The sequence below is a fragment of the Podarcis tiliguerta genome (genome assembly GCF_965153285.1).
Source record: "Podarcis tiliguerta genome assembly, chromosome: 3".
Lineage (NCBI taxonomy): Eukaryota > Metazoa > Chordata > Lepidosauria > Squamata > Lacertidae > Podarcis > Podarcis tiliguerta.
This window is the reverse complement of record NC_139536.1, coordinates 29,693,046-29,716,071: the sequence shown is the minus strand read 5'-3', so window position 1 is coordinate 29,716,071 and position 23,026 is coordinate 29,693,046. Positions and strand designations below refer to the sequence as shown.

Genomic DNA, 23,026 nt, shown 5'->3' with positions numbered 1-23,026 from the left:
CACACCAAAGCTTCTCAAGCCTTCCTTTCTCACTGCTTTCCCCACCCTCTCAAAACAAAAACAAAACCACCCTTGGGAGATTCTCCTAAGTAGAATCCAACACAGCACAAAGGTGTAGAGGCAGACATGGTAGTTCCCATGGAAATCCAGGAAAACACCTGAGGAACAGGTACATGTAATCTTTGGATTACAACTTGATCTGCCCAGACCAACAGAGTAAAGAGCAGTCAGAATACTGAAGTGTCCAAATGGCTCTTTATACACGTGCTATTAAATAATAAATTCTGATACTAAGTGCTCAAAGTTATATTAAGCAATAAAGCAATCCTGCCATACAATATGCGATATCGCAAGGACAAAATATTCCTACCTTGATACATTCTACTCTTTACCTACAAAAGGAATGGATAAAAGACAGCATTAGGAGAAAGATTATGCCATTTTATTAATGCTATCAACAATGAAAAGTAAATGGTTGTCAATAACCGCTTTAAGAAACATCAACACAAGCATGGTTTCCATTGCAAGTATCAATTTACATTATGCAAGCAAGCTTCTAATAAAAGCTTTTAGGTTCTGCTTCAAAGTCAGGCCAAAGTTCTGGTTATGCAAGTGCTGTGTGGGTAAAATTAAAAACATTTGATTTTGAAACTAAAAGAGCAACAAGTAAAGTACCAGTTTGAAGCTTGCCCGTCAAGCCATTCTATCATTGATGATGTTGTAATTTGAGGCAAGAATAAACTTGCCACACAAATTATTATAGAAACTTCTCCCTTTATTTTGAGAATGTAGACCACTGTCCATATTATCAGTACTGAAACTGTCTAGCAAGGATCCATCTTTGCCATTACTATTTATTGCTCAGTTTTAACATTGGATTTAGCAACTGCAGAACAGTACGTTTCCAGTAAGTGTCAATGTGGCACTTTTGACACAAATGTTCAGCACTGACTCGTTTTCTGTTAAAACACTTCATTAAAAAGTATTTAAAATAAATTTATGTGCTTTACTGTTGAAGGTAGAATTATTTGACACCAAATATTGAAGCTTGAAAGACTTCATAATCATGACTGTCAAAGCTCGGCCAGTTAACTAAACATTAGTATACTGTATCTGACCTTGAAAATATACTTACAGATAGACAAGTTCTCCACAAGAAAATGGCAAGTGTAGCAAATCCCACAAAGACAGTAATAATAATGGGCTCCCAAGGAAGTCCATGGAAGTCAGGACCAGGCTGCATGTCTTCAGGTAGTGTTGAAACCAACTAAGAAAAAAGTTGGCAAATTTTATTCTTCTTAAAAGCTGTCAAGTGAGTACATATTTAGAAAATGAACCAAACTCAGTGCAGAAGAATGTCCACTAATTTCAATGGGGTCTCTCCCAATTGTGTCTCATATGCCTGGCAAGCTTCATCCTTACAACCAAAAATTATAGCCTAATCATATGCACACAGACCAGAACAGAAAGGACTTAATGTAAAGTATGACAAAATCTAAGGGGTTCTCTCACCAAAGATAAGGCAGCTTGAGCTGCGTTGTGGGAAAGGAATTCACAAACAGTTCCCTCTGTTCTGCTTAAAGAAATTCTAATTTTTGATTCTTCCAACAACAACAAAATCAATATTCCCTGTTACTGTTAACTTTTGGGTTTATTCTTCTTCAACAACAACATCCTACACATTTAAATTCAGCCAAGTTAAACCTAACATAATCTTAAGTCTAAATCCCTGATGACTTTCAAGTTGTTAGTTTTCTTAAATTATTCCTCGTTAGAATTTCAAAATATATATACTTAGAAATTCAGAAGGTAATTTCAGAACCCATACTTTACTAAGTTTTGAAGTTGTGTGTTGAATCAAAGGTATGTATGTTGAATTAAAGCTGTTGGATCCTTGATAGCTTGCTATTACACCACACATTTACAACATCTTGTTATTGAGAGTTACACAAGCTTTCAGTTTCATTCCCAGAAACCTTTGCATCACTAGGTGTACTGATACGCAGAAAACAGGGGGTGGAGAGGAGAAACTAGGACTCTGCTCACACAGAACTCAAAACACAATTATTTCAGGTTCCTGTATCACAATAGATCTTTCCACACAAGAAGAATTAGGTATTTGTCATACTGAAACCTATGACACATATAGCAATACAGGATCTATGTGATCTCTCTCCAAAAACATATAGACACAAACAAGAAAACTTTATTGAAATGTGCATGATTCTAATTTATGTTTTCTAGAGTCGTCTGCAAAGTGGAAGGGAAGGATGCCTTATTTATTTCCCGGAAGAGTCTGAGGTTACATGATGCAGGAGCATGAGGCTTCAAAGCCACAAACATTTACAAACAACTCACTGTAAAATGGGGGCTGGGACTAGAGAAAGCAGTCAAGATACAACTTCAGGGCCATTTACTGAACCCTCGAAAATTGTCTGATCTCCTCTACACTCCTAGCTCCTGTGAGTTCACGAACTTGCAAGAACTACGAAAGCTGATCTAAACAGGTTTATCCCCACTGGAACTCTGTATTCTGCAAAAGTCATTTCAGGGCACAACTTGTTTTTGGGCTGTGCACGCGTTTTGAAAACAGCATTACATTCCCCACCCCCAGCAGCAGCAGCACCGGGCCAGAGTTTGTTAAATCTTTCTGCCGATCCACATCTGCCCTGCGAAAGGGGGTGGAGAGAGAAGCAAGGAGTAAACATATCCTCCTCTGTCCTTCCCTGTCGCTCCTGGGTCGTATAGAAACCCGCGTTTCCCCTTCTCCCTGTGTCATCTCATGCACTAGTTTCACCTAGTTTCTCCTCGCACTGTCTCTAAAGGCCCATCGGGTTACTTTCACCTCCACCCAACCCCCCACCCGCATCCCTCAGCCGCCGGCACGGTCCTTTCCCCAGGTGCGACGGAAGTCCCCAAAGGGCGCTCGGAGCCGTCAAAATACGAAGAGCCCTGGAAGGCGGGCTCCCTGCGAGAAGGGGGCGACAAGAACCCCTAAGACTACCACCCCCCCCTCCTGGGACCCCGCCGAGATTCGCCCCTTGCCTGGCCGCCAGCCCCCGGCTCACCTCCAGAAGGCGGCCCGTGAGGGAAGCGTAGCCGCGGGACAGCGGCCCCAGGAGAAGCGCCGCGCCGCCACCGGGGGCGCCGGGAGGACTGACGGACTCCATATGGGGAGAGGTGGGCGGGGAGAGACGCTTGCCACTATCTGAACGGGAAGGAGGCGGCGGCGGCGGTGGCGAACTTGGCCCGTTTCTCCCCGACCGTTGATACGGCGCCTGTGTTCCCCGCAGGGACACGTCACCTCGCGCTGACCCTCGAGCGACCCCGTGACGTCATCGGCCCGTGCCGGCAGGTCAGGGGGAAGGAGATTCCGGAAGGGAAGGGGGCCGCGCCGGGTCCTTGCCGGAAGTCGGTGAGGGCGGGCAGGGCGGGAGCAGCGGTGACAGACCGGGACGGGTGCTGTTGGCTCGGCAATGGGGTGGCAGGACGTTCCCGCGGACTCTGACTCCCGAAGGAAAGCGCTGTAGCCGTTCACTTGAGACGGGGAGCGGGAGTTACAGCGAGAGCACGGCTGGAGGCGACCACAGGCCTCAGCTCCTCAAACGGCACTGGTTTAAGTTACTTTGCAGGCAAAACTGTTTGGCTTCAAGAGCAAACGTGTACTTTTTACATTCAGGTGTGTGCAAAAAGGGGGGGCACCTATTTGTATATAACGGGAAGTCTAGAAGAACAGGCAATGAAGGCTCTTTTTTTGAGCTGGAGAGCAGCTACTGCTGGTTTTAAACAACTAAAAATCATTGCTCTGCATGCTGCTTTTCTCGTAGAGGGTTCCAGGTGTTTGTTTGCTGAAATCTTTTAAACATGCTTGAACAGCAGTCAACTGTCACTGGAAATTACAGCGGTACCTCGGTTTTCAAACGTAATCCGTTCCGGAAAACCGTTTGAGTTCTGAAACGTTTGAAAGCTGAAGCCTCAATACAGAAAACTCAATACAGAAGCTGCGTGACATGTTTGACTTCCAAGGCGTGTTTGAAAACTGAAGCATTTCTGGGTTTACAGCATTTGAAAACCGAAATGTTCGTCAACAGAGACATTAAAAAACCAAGGTACCACTGTCTTTGAACATCCTTCTCTGTGAACGTGGTTCGGACTCTGTTGCAAGCACACCTGGGTGCATAAGGCTGCAATCCTTTGCTTTTCTACATGGGAGGGATCTCAACTGAACCACAGTGGGACTCACATATGCACAAGATCAGGCAGCTGCATACCCTTTGACTTGCTTAAACTTCTTTACAAATTTTAAATTAAACATGTATTTAGACATTAACACCACACTGATTATATACACCATTAAGTAAGTACTCACAAGCTCTGTGAAGGGGCGCATATGATCCTTTGCTGATAAGATAGCACTATCCAAGGCAGCAGTAATATGTGGAGCGGTAGAGTCTGCATCTGATGGATTACTACTCTCTTCTGTGGCATCATCCTTAGCATTAATTATACCTTAGGTTAAAAAAAATTCCATATATTATTTTCACTAAATGTTTTCAGCAAAAAAAGCATCTTAAAGACATATTTCTTTTGGGATAATTATTAACACGTTTATCTTCTCTTGTACATCACCCACATCCCTTCAGAAGAAGGGAGAGTCATAAATACATAAATAAAAGCAATAAAAACTGGTCACAATTCAGACTAATTTCTTATATTTCACAAGGATATGACCTCACTGTTTACATTTTTTCTACATTGTGTGTGCGTTACACATTGAGGAAGACACTTCATGCAAGTAGGCTCTAGTCCAAAAATATGCAGGAAGAGGCAATCAAAATTTATCAATTACTGTATATTTGTTCAGAGGCCCTACTTAAGTCTTAATTTAAGTGTATCCCAGGACACAGCTACATTAGTGAAGAAAAAGCGTTTTATATGTGTTACAACACTGTGACACCAGATGGCACTGTGGAGTCCCGTCTTTCGCCAACGTGATTTCCCGCTATGAGGTTTACAATGCATTTTCCTGAAACATTTTTTTAATGTGTCTAGATCGAGCCCCAGACCTGTACATCTCAATACTGCAGCTTGTTTATTCATTAGTCAATCTGAGGTCTTGAAATCCATGGGACTTACTTTTGAGTAAATAAGTCCTGGCTTGTGCTATAAGTGCACATACTGTTGCAACCTAACAGCATGATCCTAAGCATGTTCACTAATTAGTACTTCTTATGTCCCAGTAAATGTCTTTAGAATTGCACCCTAGTGGGTTAAGTCAGTTCAAATACACTACTGATTCACTCATAATCCAATACTGTCATCATACCACAATTTAGAGAAAAACTTTCTAAATCTAAAGAGATTTGTCTGTAGAACCTTACTTATATGCAGATACATTTTCTCTGTTGATGACCATAATTTTAGAAGATCTTGTCTGCTGAATTGAAAATGGTGAAAAAATCACCATTGATTAGCTTACACTAGCATATCAAGGTAGGATTTCTATAACACAGGTTCAAATTCTGAGCCCTCTGTGCATCTCTCGTTTAAATGGAGAAAACGCCATATGTATAGAGGCATCTGTCATTTCTACAGAAATGAGCTGGAGCTCATCTGGATGGGAGAACTCCACATGCACCAGAAGCTCTGCAATCATAGTAAGTTGCTTAATTAAGGTGTTGACTTTAATGTCATAAGTAATTTCATTCATGGATGAGTCGGAAGAACATGAGACTCTTAATCTCAGGGTTGCAGGTTCAAGCCCCATGTTGGACAAAATATTCTTGTACTGCAGTGGGTTGGACCAGATGACCCTTGTGGTCCCTTTTCAACTCTACAATTCTATGAGAAGTTTTTATATTTTTATTGGAAATATGCCTCTGGCCATTGGAAATCTTTGAAAACCTATACAATAATGTCACCAGCAAAATATACCATTTTGAATATAAATACAGTGGTACCTCGGGTTAAGTACTTAATTCGTTCCGGAGGTCTGTACTTAACCTGAAACTGTTCTTAACCTGAAGCACCACTTTAGCTAATGGGGCCTCCTGCTGCTGCTGCACCGCTGGAGCACAATTTCTGTTCTCAACCTGAAGCAAAGTTCTTAACCTGAAGCACTATTTCTGGGTTAGCGGAGTATGTAACCTGAAGCGTATGTAACCTGAGGTACCACTGTATGCCTATTTTATAGACTTCATTTGGTATGCTTCCTTTAAAAACTACATTGCTTTTTGTTAAAAGAAAGAAGTTAAATAACAACAGTTATCAAAAAGGTTACCTGGAACGACGTCCGTCTCCATTCCTGAATCAATTGATGTAAGAGTCGTATCCGCAATTGGCAATATTTTATCACTGTCAATGACACCCTTGATTTCTGTTTCATCTGAAGTTCCAGTCTTTTCCAAAATATTCCTATGTTCCTTTGGTTCATCTGGGTGAATAATGTCTTCCTTTGCTGTTGACATCTGTTCCAAATCTCGTGGTAACTCTTGATCAGGGTTCTCTACAGGGCTTTCTATAGAAGGTCTGTCATGCTCGGTTTCCTTTGCATTAGCTACAGTGAACAGAAGTATATATTTTAGTTAGGTTATACACCCGCCAGCACCTTGCCTACTTCTTAAATTAAATTTCACATTTTCCTTTGTTTGCAAATACATTACTTTCATTTCAGTAACTCTGAATTAGGAATTTCTATAAACATTTTTTCAGAATACAAATATTAGTAATATGAAACACTTTTTTTCGTAGGAATGGCCACGATCCCCTGCAGGACTTGTGAACTTTTGTTAATTTATTCTGTTTTTTATCCTGCCTTTCTTACATTATAAAACTCAAGGGACATATACACTTTCTTCTGTGCAGGCCAACTGACCAGCTTAGCTTCAGTAACATTGCTGCATATTGTTGTTTCAGATTGACCACTTTGAATAATTCTAGCTTCCATTTTAAATAAATAAATTTCCAACTAGAGAGATAAGTTAAAAGTTTAAGAACTGACCAACAAACAACCAGCATATATTCAGCGTCAGGATTTTTACAGGCCATTGTCAGGACTTGCCAACTCAAAATATTTCTGCTGTTTAACATTTGTTCCTCAAAAGGAACAAGTGAAACATTTCCAATGGTTATGGATTAGCAACCAAAACTTCAACATGGATATGCAGATTATATGAAGCTGGAAATGCAGCCCATTTTCAGTGGGGCTTTCAAGACTGATCAAACTTTCAGTCTTTATTTTATTGTCTTAGTAGCACAGAATACAAATTACGATTGTCTATCTCAAGGTTGGTAAACTAGTGGTGAAACAAATATATGGTAAAACTTTTTGTCATCAAGTTCATTCTTAAGAGTTTGAAATTTTAATAAATCGCGATATTCCACAAATTAATGCTTCATCTCTCATGTTCATTTTAAATGTAGTAAATATATAATAATCAAACATTTTAAGAACATATGTTCTATAATTATAAAGTTCTTACTGCCAGATAGTGCCAGCTGAGCAACCGTACAGGTGGTCAATTTGTGTGGCAAAACAGAACGACCTCATTGCTAATATGACAAGCTGGCTTATCCCATTAGAGACTTTCTAAGTAAGAATGAAATTCTCACACTTGGCCTTCACAAGCCTCAAGCCAAAACAAAAAACAGGCTAGTTCTTGGTGTGGTATTTTTATTTATTTTTTTATGTCCCACTTGTCACACTAAAGTCCTTGTGAGTGGTATTCAGCTAAAGTTTTGCTCAGGGTAGACTACTTAAAATTAATAGACCTAACTTTGTCATGTTCATTAATTTCAGTGGGTCTTCTCTAAGTAAAGCTCAGTTGCATACTATTCTGTATCCCTTCAGACTGCAGGTGGGGTGTCACATCTGAATGCAAATAAGCTCTCTCTGCATAGGTACACAGGGTATTTCCATCAAGGCTTTCAACATAAAGCACATTCAATTCCATTCTGAGTAAAATGATTTAAATCTGGAAATAGTTAATTTGTTAAATTCACTGATCAATTAATCATTTTGATTCAGAGTTCATCAGCTGTCTTAAAAAGTTTCCTCAGCAATTATCCTAGACAAGGGTTCGAGAAACACTTTAAGTAAGTTCAACATCAAGTTTGCAGGTGCCTATGCGTCAAGGGTTTCTGGCATATTTTGTAGCCCTGTCAATAACTCAAAATATAGCACAATCCTACACAAATCTTCTCAGAAGTAAGTTCCACCAAGTCCAGTGGGTCTTATTCCTAGGAATGCATAGGACTGCAGACTCAAGACTTACCTGTAATGGATTCACTAGAGTCCATCCCAGATTCCGGAAGGGAGGCAAGTGGAGCACTCTCGCTAACTGGAGAGTATTTTTGCCTTAATGAATACATTAGTTCCTGGATGTCATCCATTAAGGCAGCTTCGTCATCAAACAAATCAATTTCCTTGATCACTTCTTCTTTATTTTCTGCCTCCCTGGAATCTAAAACTTTGTTCAGAACATCCAGAATATTAGACTCTGAAGATTCAAGGATCCGGTCCAATGCCTCTTCAGTGTCTGCATGGTTATCAGTGTGTTTCTGAGCAAACATCAGCTCCAACTCCAGGTCATGAAACAAAGATTCTATCCTGAAAATATGTTGCTGTCCAAGATACTTTTGGATACGTGCAATACGTTTTTCATCAAGAAATTCTTTCATTATATTGAGCTGCCTCACAGACTCACTGTACTCTGGCTCTGCAGCTTCATTTGTTTTTTCTGAGACATCTTGAGGCCCAAAGCCATCGCTGGAATGCTGATGCTCTGTTGAGGTCTGTAACTCTTCATGAAAGTCATTCTTCTTTTCTAACTCAGAAGTATTTATTTTATTTGACATTATTTTATCACGTATATACTGGGCTTTTTCCTGAAGCAGAGAATTTTTCACTTGAGGCGCCACTTCCTCCTGATTTTCCTCTTTGATTTCCTTCCTCTCGCTCAGCTGAGAATCTTTATTTATTTGTATTCCTTCCTGTGCCTCATTCCAATCTTCCATGCCATCTTTCTTGGCCTGCTCAAGTGTTGTTATTGCATCTTCTCCTATTGCATCAGCAGGATTAGCAGCTCTTGAAATAGCACCATTTGGCATTTGCAACTGAGTGGTACCACTTTCAGCCTCCAACGTGAAACTTTGTTCATCTGCAAGTCCCTCTTTAGACAGTTTTGCGCTCACTGCATTTTCATCCTGTAGTAACTCCTCTTCTAGTACTTCAAGGAAATCATCATCTTCAGCATCTAACTCCACAGGCTTAAGTTCTTCCGTGTTTTGCTGAGTAAGGTTTCTATGTTGTGCAACTTGCGTGGGTTTTTCTATAATCAATTTCTTCTCTTCTTCCTCCTTTTTTAAATCCTGGGTTACAGTTTCTTGTCCAGATTGGACAATAGGCACTTCAGTATCTTCCTCTGTGGGAATGCTTTCCATAGCAGAGTCATTTGACTGCTTCGTATTACTGAGCACCTTCCCAAGTTCAAGATCTTCTCCATCTTGCTTTGTTTTGCCTTCCAAAAGGTCAGAAGCGCCCAGTTCAGGTTGAGATTCATTTGTTAGTTCCTCCACCAAGTGTGGTACAATGTTCATTGGCCGTTTACCATCGCCATCTTTTTTGCCTATTTTTTCCCATAAAGTTTTGTGTTTTGTATCATTTTCTAAGCTATCTTCAATGTTACCATCTCTTGTTTCCTTTCCTTTTATTATTTTATGAATAGAAAGGCCTTCTGGGTCATCTTTGATATCACCTAGGGGTGGTTTTAAATGTTTTTCCTTAGCTCCCATGGATGCTTTAGGCTGCCGGCCACCTCCATAATTAGAAAAGGCACCAAAATCATGTGTAGAAGTGCTTTGCAGTTCTTCTATGGTGGGTTCAACTTCAGCTTTTGAATACTCTTCTTCGTAGTCCTGAGTTTCATGTTTTTTCCCCTTAGGGTCCCCAACATCTACATTATGTATCTTCTTTGTAATCAGATCATTTTCTGGTGTGATGCTATCATCTTCTGCTGAAGATTCTGAATCAGCTAACACATCTGTATTTTCCTTCTTGCTGATTAGGACCACTTCATCATTATCTTCATCATCTTCCTCCTCCTCCTCCTCCTTGTCCCCATCAGTTTCATCAACTGTTCTTTCACCTCCACTGACAATTGCAAAAAATTTATCGCCTAAATTTGTTAGTAAACTAGAGTCATCTTTTTTCTCATGAACAAAGCTTCCTGCAGCTTCCGCAATGCCATCGTCATAGTCACTAGTTTCTGATTCAAAAACCCCATCAGATGGCATCTCTTCAGCTTCTGGGTCTTCTGATGATTTTGTTTCTTCTGTAAAAGACAGCAAAGGGATTTCTTCAGACTGCTCCTCAGGTTCTTCAAGCTTCTCTGTATCGTAAGAATCAATGCCCAGATCTTCGCTGAAATCATCATCTAGAGGTGTAACAAGGCTAGTTGTCTCATCATCAGACACAAGGGCATCTGCAGTTGAGCCAAGTGTTGTTTTCAAGTCTTCCAATACTTCGTGTTGGCGTAGATGTGTGTCAGTGCCACCATCTTCGCCTCCATTATCTGATTGTTTAGCTTTGCCCTGAGATACACTAGAGTTTTTGGCACTTTCATATTTTGGCACTTTTAATGTTTCTTGCAGCATTTCTTCTGAAGGCTGATGTGCACTTTGGTCTCCCTGAGGATTGTCTGTGTTACTATTTACAGTGAGGTCCTTGCTCTTGGAATCAAGAGCTCCCTCTACATTCTCGTTATTTTCAAAAATAAAATTGTCTTTTTGACCCATTTTCGCATGGTCTTCACTGTCGACTTCCAAGCCCACTTCAGAACCATCAATCTCTGGTTCTACTGACTCTGTATGCTCAGCATCTTCCGTTTCCTCTTCCTTTTCAGTTTCTAGCTGAGCTTCAGCATCACTAGCCACCATGTCCTCTGATAATTTTAAAAGCTCTTCTGCGTTATAATTGTCAAAATCATCCTTGCCTCCATTAAAGCAAACAAAGTCTGTTTCCTGAAAGAAAATAAATAATCTTAGTTACTTATGGAAATAATTTATCTTCTAAAATTTACTACTATATTGGCATCTTGCTTTAACCTAGCTGAAATTTAGATTTTTATTGTTCCCACTAAGATCCACAAGGGAGTCATCTATTTAAAATGGAGAGTAAGAACTCCTTTTGATTTTGAACAAGTTTAGCGCTACAATCCTGTGCCTGCTTCCTTGGAAATAAGGTTATGGACACAGGCATAGGATCAGGTTGTACAGAACAGAAACCCTGATAAATTGTGATGTACCAATTGCACAATGGATTTTGCTTCTGCAAACAGGACTTCCCTTTCCTCTGCTCCCCACCCCGCAGCCTCCCACAAAATCTGCTCCAGAAGACTGGGGGCCCTCCAGAGCAGGGTTGTTGTTGCTGCTGCTGTTGTTTTAGTGTGTGGGAAGCTGGAGAGGGGAAGGGGGGAGAAGTTTTGTCACTTGTGCTGGTGTGATCCTGGATCTCAAACAGAGGAATTTATTGGTCTAAAATACAGAGAATTTTTTTGCTGGAGAAAATATTTTAAAGAACAGCTTTTCTTCTTTTTCCACGTCAATCTGCTCTTTCCCCTTCTTCTCCTGGGTTCATTTATATGGTCTGTTTTTAAAGTGAGCCCTTTAAATTGAATACGTGTGTAGATCAAAAGAAACTCACAAATAACTTACATCTGTTGGCAATTCTAGCTCTTCATAGGTATAAATGTGATTTATCTCAAGTAAATCCTTTGGAAAATATCCAAATTCATTTCCAACCTGAGAGGAAAACAAGGAAATAGAAGGGTCAGTATAAGAAATGGTTTTGTTTCGTTTTAAGTATTTCTGCCTGTTTAGAGTCAACTTTGCTACGAATGCATAGAAGTGGCACTTGCAGTGCATCAGAAGAACTGGTCATGATACTTGGCACGTCAATTTTTAGTACAAATTTTGGACCCCTTAAACCATGGGTAGGCAAACTAAGGCCCGGAGGCTGGATCTGGCCAATAGCCTTCTCAATCCGGCCCGCGGACGGTCCCGGAATCAGCGTGTTTTTACATGAGTAGAATGTGTCCTTTTATTTAAAATGCATCTCTGGGTTATTTGTGAGGCCTGCCTGGTGTTTTTACATGAGTAGAATGTGTCCTTTTATTTAAAATGCATCTCTGGGTTATTTGTGGGGTATAAAAGGTAAAGGTAAAGGTACCCCTGCCTGTACGGGCCAGTCTTGACAGACTCTAGGGTTGTGCGCTCATCTCACTCTATAGGCCAGGAGCCAGCGCTGTCCGAAGACACTTCCGGGTCACGTGGCCAGCGTGACATCGCTGCTCTGGCAAGCCAGAGCCGCACACGGAAACGCCGTTTACCTTCCTGCTAGTAAGCGGTCCCTATTTATCTACTTGCACCCGAGAGTGCTTTCGAACTGCTAGGTTGACAGGCGCTGGGACCAAACAGCGGGAGCGCACCCCACCGCGGGGATTCGAACCGCCGACCTTTCGATCGGCAAACCCTAGGCACTGAGGCTTTAACCCACAGCGCCACCCGCGTCCCTTACACCCGTGTCCCTTTGTGGGGTATAGGAATTTGTTAATTTCCCCCAAAAAAATATAGTCCGGCCCCCCCACAAGGTCTGAGAGACAGTGGATTGGCCCCCTGCTGAAAAAGTTTGCTGACCCCTGCAAACCCTTTTAAGAATAATAGGGGTCAGGAATACAGAATAAAACAAGTTTTATGTATTTGAAATAATACAGTAAGTTTAAATGGCAGCTACAGTGGTACCTCGGGTTAAGAACTTAATTCGTTGCAGAGGTCCGTTCTTAACCTGAAAGTGTTCTTAACCTGAAGCACCACTATAGCTAATGGGGCCTCCCGCTGCCGCCATGCCACCAGAGCACAATTTCTGTTCCCATCCTGAAGCAAAGTTCTTAACCCAAGGCACTATTTCTGGGTTAGCAGAGTCTGTAACCTGAAGCATCTGTAACCTGAAGCATATGTAACGCGAGATACCACTGTATTTGAAATTCATCCTAATAGGCACAGTCAAAGGCCACATACCCTAAAGATTGAAACCATCAAGCATGCTTGCACATATCATTCCATTAGGGGTCAATAACAGTTTGAGGCATCTAGTATATGCAAATGCTTTGCCTCAGCTTCACTGAGAATTTAAAGGAAATATATGGAAAGTTATCAAACAAGTGAAGCAGCAACGCCTAGATGCAGAATTTCACCACTTCAGCTTAGAGCACTGCAGAAAGGTATACAGTGGTACCTTGGTTTGCAAACTAAATCTGTTCCGGAAGTCCGTTCTTAAACCAAAGCATTCTTTAACCAAGGTGTGCTTTCCCATAGCAGTGGGGGATTCAACTTACACTCAACAGGAAGTGGAACATGTTCTGCTTCCAAGGCAAAGTTCACAAACCAAAACACCTACTTCCGGGTTTCCAGCATTCTTAATCCAAGTTGTTCATAAACTAAGCTGTTCTTAAACCAAGGTACCACTGTATTAGATTATTAGTCAAACTCCAGAAAAAAATAGTTCTAGGTCTTGCTGAAATATGGAAGTGGCACTCTCACTAGTGCATATTTATTTGGAGGTTCCTTTAATGGAACTTGCTTTCAACTTAAGGAATTTACTGGGACCTTTGATCCACATTTGAAGCATACTGTGGGCATAGGTGTGCCCAACGTCATCTAGATTGCATTCTTTTTGCCTGGCTCAAAAGCTGGTGTTTGTCTTTGTTTCTTGTACTTGATTATTCTGTATTTAACAGTGTATATTCAGCACCATACTCTTCAGAAATTAAATGTAAAAACCAACAGGCATTGTGGTACTTAGGATCAAACCAGGTGTGATGTTTAAAGCATCTTTGCATTTTTACATTTGATAGCAGCCAATGGAAAATAATTGGGATCACAATCACAGGTGGAGAGCAGGGTTAAATCTTCCTTCCCCTGCTGCAGTCTTCTGCTCCTCTGAAGCTGCAATTTACACTGGCAGGAAAGCTCTAATTTGGTTCTGAGAGACAGGGCTCAGAGGTAGAAGCCATTCTTACGCTGTCTAAAACTGGGAGAGCATGGCTGGAATTTCCAGCTTCTATACAAGCAAAGAGAAAATAAGAATTTTGCATACACAAAGCAGGTTTTTCCCTCCCATCCTACTTTGTTCTCCTCGAAATCCATTTTTCTACCATTGAACATAACAATAATGAGATGTTTTCATTGTTCTTAAACTTAGCATGAGATAAGTTACTTCCTAACAAATAGCATATTTGCAGAATAAGTTATGGTTTGTAGGCCAACATCACATTCAAAATGCCCTTGTGATATTCTCTTATTTTCAAATACTCCACCACCACTCTGCAAACATTTCCCAGTATTTTAAAGTCTATTTGACTCCTTGCTGTTGTTTAAATTATTCACACTCAACATCAATGCAAGACCACCCTTCTTTTGTCAACATGTATTTCAGTAAGAATCATTAATTCCACACAAGAGGCAAGATGCTACTCTAGTAAAATGCAAACTATGGAAGGAAGCTAAATCTCTCATCCTAAACGTGGTGACTAGAGAGTAAGTCCCACTGAACACAGAGGCGCTTATTTCTGAGTAAACATGCATAGGCATGCACTTTCTGATTTTATCCCAGCTTACTGCTTTCTAGAAAAGATTCACACTTCTGCTCTCATTCAGTTCTTACAACTGTTATCAGGAAGCCAATATTAACAGCCGAGAATTGCTACAGAGATTAGATAACTTAGGCATTTAGAAACTGGCAGAACACATTAAGTAAACAAATGCTAAAGATAATGTGCTCAGTTAGAATGCGGTCCATGAGTGTTGTCCCTTTCCTAAATATCCTGGTGGTTTTATTGCCAGGAAAACATCCCAGATATTTACTAATAATTAAATGGACCACTTCCTGGCTTCAAAGAAGTTAGTAAAAGTTGAGAGCAGGTGATTCAGATGTCTTTTCATAGGGCTTGAGAAATATATTTCCAATTTCTCGATGCCAGATTCATAATTTTTTTTTATTATTATTATTATTATTATTATTATTATTATTATGGAGTCTGCATCAAACTCTTAGATGCCAGGCCTACGAAGAGATGGAAAAACAATGCCACACAGCTCTTGGCTGAAAGCATCGGCATCATTTTTGTATGCAATTAAACCAGGGATTTATCTGGTTATCTGGCTTATAGGATGGTACAGTAAAATGAACATCTGTCTGGTATATAAAACTCTTCTATGAACAAACAGAATGCTAGCTGGATAGGGTATTCCCTTTGTTCAATATTTATTCTTAAATATTAGTGCAAACTAGTAACATCCAAAGTCAAGGTTGCACAATAGGTGTTCTTGACATGGACTGCATCTTTTTTGCAGCCGGAATGGACAGTTTTTCCGTATTAACTTTGTAATCAGTTACAAAGGATTTAAGATATTGTACTGTACTCTCACCTTAACCTTTGTTGAGTTACCTTGTATACAGCTGTTTGTATGCACATTAATTTGGCTAATGTGGGTGTGAACTTTTTAATTATTTCTTTTGTTTAAAAACTTGAGGCTCTAATTATCCAGCCTTTTGTTTCAAAGCCGGCCCTCTCAAGTCTTCATATTTTGTGTTTATAAAGCGCTGGCAAGCCTGGAAACAGATGCCTCCTAATTATCCAGGTTATTTGTGGCACAGTAATGTCAGAGGGGAATTACTGGAAGAACACAATGATTCCATTCTGCCATTTTCACTGCATGCAGTGTTTTTCCTGTTTCAACTGTGCAACTTTAATTGGACTCTATTGCCAGCTGAGAGTCTGTTGTGCCATAATCCCACTTGTGTATTCCAGTGAAAGCAGTTGTAATGGTGTTGTAATGGCTCATAGTGGCAGACTTTCCTTTACAAAGGGGGGAAAAAAATGCTCAGCATGCTACAAGGAATTCGTTCAACCAGACAAGTCTGTGTAAGGGGCGGGGGACAGCCAGGTACACTTTTCCTTGGCCTTGGAGGGCTAAGTTGCCTGCAGGAGCCCACCAGGGCCCTACTGGACTTACGCTGTCCTGCCAACATCCTAGGCCTCTGCAAGCTCTGCACAGGCCTGCAGTCAGAATACCCAACTTTAAGGGACTGTTCATTTGTTATTTACCAGTGACAAATTATAGCCTAGTAGGTATCTATAAGTCTATCTTACCTCTCCTCTGACATCTCATTGCAAAGAGGAAGTAAGAATTTGAAGTAAGGTCTATCATGTTTACTGAAAGCCATCACCTTAACAGAGGCCCCAATCTAGTGAGTAGTACTTAAGATCCATTGGTTATGTTAGTTGCTGTTAACTTGTTCCATTCATTTCAATAGAAACCTAGGATGCAGCCTTATACCAAGTAATGCCAAAACAAAACAAAACAAAACGTTCCTCAATGGAAGCTACTGACATTAAATGTTCTTCTGATAGGGAAATTTACCCACTGGAATAGGATTCAAGACCAGTGCTCCTCATGGTATAGGAGTAGGAAAGAAAGTAACTAACTAGCACTTACTAAATTGGGAGCACAGAGAGAGTTGTGAGTTTAGCTGAACTGGAAGCAGCTTGGTGATTGTGGCATGTGTCTACACTGTTGCTATCTAGGAATCTAATGCAAGTACAGTGGTACCTTAGGTTACATACGCTTCAGGTTACATACGCTTCAGGTTGCAGACTCCGCTAACCCAGAGATAGTACCTCGGGTTAAGAACTTTGCTTCAGGATGAGAACAGAAATCGTGCAGTGGCGGCGCGGCAGCAGCGGGAGGCCCCATTAGCTAAAGTGGTGCTTCAGGTTAAGAACAGTTTCAGGTTAAGAACGGACCTCCAGAACGAATTAAGTACTTAACCCGAGGTACCACCGTAGTTTTGTTGCCTCACTTGCTTCCAATAGGCTTTGCTTGAAGAAGTAAAAAATAACAAGTCTCTGATGCTCTCTCATGCAGAGGAAACTTAAAGGCTGTAGGAATACCCTTTGAATTCTCAGCAAAGTGTGGAGTACTTAATGAATATGTTTTAAAATGCACAGAGCAATGTCAATGAAAATACCTTTAAACGTCTCTGCAGGAAGCAGTGAAAGAAAGAAAGAGTAATTAAAATGTTAGTTGAATACCACCACATATCTCTTCTGGTAAGTTTTACTCAGAGTAGACCCCCTGAAAATAATGGACCTAACTTAGTAATATTCTTTAATCTCAGTGGGGCTTTTTGTGAGCAAATCTTAGTTGAATGCCACCCATACAGTTTTTCCCCATTTGTGTTAGATGTGTAGATGGTGAGGGTTAAACCTGGGCTCTTTGGCATTCAAAACAGTTGCTCTGCCATTGAGCTAGGGCCCTTAAATAGAATTAAAGTGTGTATATCTCTGTATCCAAGCCATTGTTAGTTCTTTTGTGTTGTTAGTGTACCACATTTTTAGAAAGCACAATTTATGCTCCCAATATGAAACAGATGAGATCCTTTATCATGCTCCAGAATGCAATTAAAATATTTCTCTTGTGCAATACTGCCTTTGTGGTATATCCTTCCAAATTTTTCAGGACCAAATTGCATATTTTGTAGTTGTAAGCTTCACTCAAAACTGTTCTCCATTTCCCCATCATGGGGTAGGGAAGAAATTACAGGGTCCCAAAATCTTTTCCTCCCATGGAAACACAATTCTGAATGGACAAATGGCAGAGTAGGAGAGGGTACACAACACAGTACACAACGCTTTTCAGCAAACGTTGATGGCAAAAACAGATAGGTAAAAGTAACATGCAATTGTGGGCAATATATACTTAGTGGCTCAAGCCATTTTCAAAATAAATGCTACCATTAAACACAAAAAAACCCTTGCAAAAGTGGCAATACATGCCACAAAAGAAGCATTTTTTAATGGCAAATGATAATTTACCAATGGTCTCGCTTTCCTTGGAAGTTTTTAAGCAGAGGTTGGATGGCCATCTGTCATGGATGCTTTAGCTGAGATTCCTGAATTTAACAGTTACCATTAACCCCCTGACTATTTACCTTCTGAACAAAGGAGAAATATTTAAAATAAAACTTGGAGGCATGAGTGTAGATAGACCGTTCCAGGGAAATCTCTGGGACTGAGAAGAGTCATATGTGTGGATTCCAAAGCAGTGAAGGCCCACATCATGCAAAAATGGTTCCAAATACCCAGTGGAAAATATGAGTTACAGGACTTTTCAATCATAGGTGCTGACATTTAAATATTAAACAGAATTTTAAGTCAAGTTGAAGCAAAACAAAAACAAACAAACAAAAACCCTCATCTGTTCAAGAGTTTGTGAAGTTCTCAACCAAAACCACCTTTCCAGGGAACTTAATCACACTCTCAAACATGCAGCTCTACAATTCTATTATAAGTAACAGGAATCTGCTGTCTTGCTTGGGTGACCTGGTAGATTTGCATTTACTCAAAGTTTTCTGAGTCAAGGCAGAATCTCTTCTGCATTAGAAGCTGATGGTGTGCTATTTCTAGTGCAAAAAAACAAAACAAAACTGCAGAGGTGGTGAGTTTAGCTGGATTGGAAGCAGCTTGGTGATTGTATTGCCTCTTTGTAAGCATTCATTTACTTCCAATAGGCTTTGCTTGTAGAATTCAAAGTTAACAAGTCTCTTATGCTCTCTCATGCAGAGGAAACTAAAAGGCTGTAGCAGTATCCCTTGACTTCTTGGCAAAGTGGGGATTATTTAATGAATATGTAAGATAACATGCTGTAGCACAATGTGAAAATACCTGTGAACATCTCTGGGGGAAGCAGCGAAAGAAAGAAAGAAAAATTAAAATGTTAGTTGAATACCACCCCATGTCACTTCTAATAACTTTTACTCAGAGTACTGTAGACCCACTGAAATTAAGGGACCTAACTTAGTCATGTTCATTAATTTCAATAAGCCTTCTCTGAGTAAAGCTTCATTGAATACCACCCATACTGCTTTTTCCAATTTGTGTTAAACCATATAAAGTACTTAAAAACTTACACTTCCAGCCCAAAGCTCATGTGTTCTCCCGGTTAATTTATAATACACGTACACCGATTCACCTTCTTTAAAATCTACAAAACGACAATCTGGGCCTTTAAAATCCTTCACTGCTTTCCCTCGACACATTAGCACTGTTGAAAGAAAATGAGAAAAAAATGGCAAAGTAAATAAAGAGCCGTTTTCTCAACAGAAAAGGAAACCTGTCTATAACTTGCAGTCCATGTGTATGAAACAATGTAGCCCAGGAATGAGAAGTTATGGCTGGTGAAAATCTGGTATCAAAGTTACTTTGTGTCTTAAAATGTTTGTTAAGGCAATGAAAGGACATAATGAGGTTTCAATGGACATTTTATTGAAGACGTTTCTCCTGGAAAAACGTAATAGACTCCATGAATATATCCCAGTACCACAATCCTTCACTATGTCCCAAAGGCATGTAGTCATATGCATTATGCACCAGGGTGTAAAATCAATTTAAAACTAAGCTTAAAACAAAATACAATACAAAGTTCCTAAAAAGTTCATCCAGTAATACAATAAGAGGAACAAGTCCTCTACCAGCCACTCCACTAAAATATGAGCACAACACTAGATGTTAATTTAACCGCAAAAACTGAGTGTTTCCTAAACATTGACAATGAGGATGCTAAGTGTGTTGCCCTGTGAAGAGCATGCTGAGCTGGGTTGATTTTGTTAAAAAAATAAAACCTTGATATTGTACATTTGTTTCAATTTAAGTTAAATTAATTTATTTGGGAAAGAAAGGCAGAACAAATATATTTTAATAAATAAACAAAATCAATGGAAAGGATTCCAAATTCTATTTTATAAGTCACAAAAGCTTATCTTTGAAAGGTGATGTAGCTAGAGAGTCCTTCTACACATGTATGAGCACACACAACTGTATAGTTAGTTTAACTGAATAGTAAAGTCTACATTTTTAGTCTAGGAATGTCAAACCAACAGCACAAATGTATGCATGCTTACTTGAAAATAAGTGTCACTAAGTTTAATGGGGGATAGGATCACAGTTTATAGCTGCAATCCTATACTCAAATGTCACACCATTGAACTCAGTGGGACTAACTACCAAGTAAGCCTGCATAGGTACAGGTGCAATCCCTATGCACATTTAACAGGACATAAGGAAGTCATCCTTGCAGTTAAACAAGTTGAGGAGTGGGCTGTCAGTAACAAAAATTAAACACACTGAATCCGAACCCACAAATTTGAAACGTCTGAGATATTCTTACAATGAGTTCTGGATCAGAACAATACATTTTAAACAAACAAATGCAGTCCTCTAATTAGCTAAGAACCACTCAAATAGATGAATATTTCCAAGAAAGCGAATTTCATATATCAGATTTCTTTGAGTAATTTGATACAGGACAATGAAATGAGAAGAAGAAGAGAATGAGGTCAAGAATTTGCTTCTCCTAAAAAACAGCTTCTAAAGGATGCAGGTTTGTTTACAAGCAGAAAAAAAGACAAATACGTGATGCTTATTAAAAGCAAATCTTCCTGGTGACAACAGTAGTAGTACAGAGACAGCAGTAAGAGAAACAGGTCCAGCAATAAGTTTTTACTTGGTGATGAATCAGAACCTCCTCTGGGTTAGCCCAAACAAACAAAAACAGCCCATGAAATCATTTGGGGCAACAATTTTTTAGGGTGACAACCACCAAAGTCATGGGCAACGTAAGAGATGCAGCCTAAGACCCTTCGACACCGTGGGACATCTCAGACTGCGTGGTGGAGCTGTTTCGGTGGGTGGGAGGGATAAAATGTAAAAGGATCGCCCCCCGCCCCGGGCTTCCAGTTAAAGTCAGCAATGTGTAAGAAAGAGTAATAATGGTGATCGGGATGATAATTATCGCCGTCTCCACATAGGGAAGGAATAAAGCACGCGCTACTTTACAAAGTAGAAGACAGGTAGCAACCTGCAAAAGCACATTTGACGGGGGGGGGGGTGAGACACTGAGGCAACACTTCCCAGTTTTAGCTCCGATCCTAAATACCTCATTCACACCCAAAAAAAAACCCCTTAAAAAATAAATCCCACTGTGTTCCATTAAGCTCGGGTGCTGTTTTTTGTTGCTGTTGCAAGTTTCGTACTGGCACAAGCTAAGAAACCGTGGCAAGTGGGGGCCACCCTGCCAGGAGCAGCGGGCCCAAGGCAACGTGGACGGGTATTTAAAATGACACGGGTGTAAAATGACAGGGTGGGAGATGGAGATCCCCGCCGTCCCTCCAGGGACGTGGGAAGAGCGGTGGGGCAGAAGCACCCTCGCGGCTCTCCCCCCCCAACCATCCCACCCCACCCTGCGGGGCAGGAGGCGGCCCCCACGCAGAGCCTCTTCTCTGACGCGGCCTCGGAGACGCCGCCGCCACCGCCGGCTCCTGCTTTGCAAGGGCAGACAGTCGCAGGGACCCGGCGGATACCCGGTCGCCTGCCTCTTCCCTCCCCGCCACTTACTGCTGCACTCGGGGTCGGCGCACCGCTTCCATTCGGCGAAACGGCGGTCCGGGGCCCCGCCGGACTGGGCGCAGGGGGGCAGCTGGGCGCACAGCAAGAGCAGCAGTAGCGGCGGCGGCAGCAGCATCCGCCGAGGCGGCAGGGCGAGGGGCCGCCGCCGCGCCGCAGCAGCCATGTTGGGAGTTCGCGAGGCTGCCGGGCTGGCGCCGAAAAAAAAGAAGCTGCGCGTGGGGCGGCCGGGCGGGGGGAAGCCGGAGCAAGACACGTCAGCAGCAGCAAGCAGAGCCCGGCTGGAGAAGGATATGGGGAGGAGGAAGAAGAGGAGGAGGAGGAGACTCGCCCGCTGCCCCAAAGGAGCAGCAAGAGGAGGAGGAGGAAAGGATGGAGGAGAACCACACCCTGCGCGGCGGTGCTTGTCCACAGGGAGGAGGAGGACCAAGAATAGGCGCGCGCCCCACTCCTGAGGCAAATGCACCTCAGGCGCTCGCTCTCTCCCTTTGCTCGCCTCTCCCTCCCCGACTGTATTTTGTGTGTATGTGTGTGTTCACTTTGCACCCCCGGTTCTGTATCTGGCAGCACTGCCCGCCCCCCGTCAGTCCTGAATAACTGCCTGGCGGACAGGCGGAGAAAGACAACAACAGGTCGGACTTGGGGGACCTTCCCCTGTCAGTGGGGAAACACAACTTCGCTTCCGGCAGCTCGCCAAGCCGCCCCGTATGTTTTCACTAGACCAGGGTGGGCGCGTGGAGCGAGAGAGCTCCCGTCAGGCCCAGCCTGCCCGCTCGCGTGGCCGGTGACGAGGGGCCGACGGGAGTTGTAGTCTGGAGGCCCGCGGGGTTTTGACGCTTTTGTAGCAGAGGCGCTCGTCTCCTGCGCGCGATACAATGGTACCTCGGATTAAGTACTTAATTCGTTCCGGAGGTCTTCACTTAACCTGCAACTGTTCTTAACCTGAAGCACCACTTTAGCTAATGGGGCCTCCTGCTGCCGCCGCGGCGCCGCCGGAGCCCGATTTCTGTTCTCATCCTGAAGCAAAGTTCTTAACCTGAAGCACTCTTTCTAGGTTAGCGGAGTCTGTAACCTGAAGCGTATGTAACGCGAGGTACCACTGTATAGTTGGGATTTGTTTACTCTTCCCCGCACCCCCAGCGCGCCCTCACTCCGCAGTCAGGGTCGTTAGGGTTGAAGTTTTAAAGGTGCAGGAAAATTTAAATTGAAGAAAGGGGGTACGAAGATATGGCGAGTCCTGAGTCTGGGCGTAGCCAGGGGGGGCACTTGCCCCCCCAGATCAAGTAAATCAATAAACATATTTAACTGAGGTCCCACCCCCCAGTATAAATCTTGGCTATGTCCATGGTCCTGAGGTGGTAGAACAGGAAGTGTCATTTCGGACTGCAGGAGGATAAAATCACATCTAACCATAGGAGCCAACTCCTAGGGGCCGAGGTCCCTTTGGTACCCCCAAAATAGAATATTTGAGGGGGCTCCCCCCAAGTTAATAGGCATTGCCACTCAAA

At 41.9% G+C, this 23,026-nt stretch overlaps 1 protein-coding gene across 3 annotated transcripts in view; it reads right to left on the bottom strand.

Annotated features, from left to right (window-relative positions):
• The window catches only part of MIA3 (MIA SH3 domain ER export factor 3), a 36,364-nt gene extending 14,485 nt beyond the window's left edge, over window positions 1–21,879 (bottom strand). For all 3 annotated transcript variants that reach the window (XR_014509747.1, XM_083434376.1, XM_083434377.1), the window contains exons 1-8: window positions 21,510–21,879; window positions 19,028–19,161; window positions 11,713–11,799; window positions 8,274–11,019; window positions 6,281–6,556; window positions 4,370–4,509; window positions 1,136–1,267; window positions 371–392 (exon numbers count right to left, since the gene is read on the bottom strand). Coding sequence is in view for 2 of the 3 variants with exons in the window: in XM_083434376.1 (XP_083290502.1) it covers window positions 371–392; window positions 1,136–1,267; window positions 4,370–4,509; window positions 6,281–6,556; window positions 8,274–11,019; window positions 11,713–11,799; window positions 19,028–19,161; window positions 21,510–21,684 (3,712 nt within the window). In the remaining variant the exon portion in view is untranslated. The remainder of the gene's footprint in view (window positions 1–370; window positions 393–1,135; window positions 1,268–4,369; window positions 4,510–6,280; window positions 6,557–8,273; window positions 11,020–11,712; window positions 11,800–19,027; window positions 19,162–21,509) is intronic.
• Window positions 21,880–23,026: the final 1,147 nt, after the last annotated feature.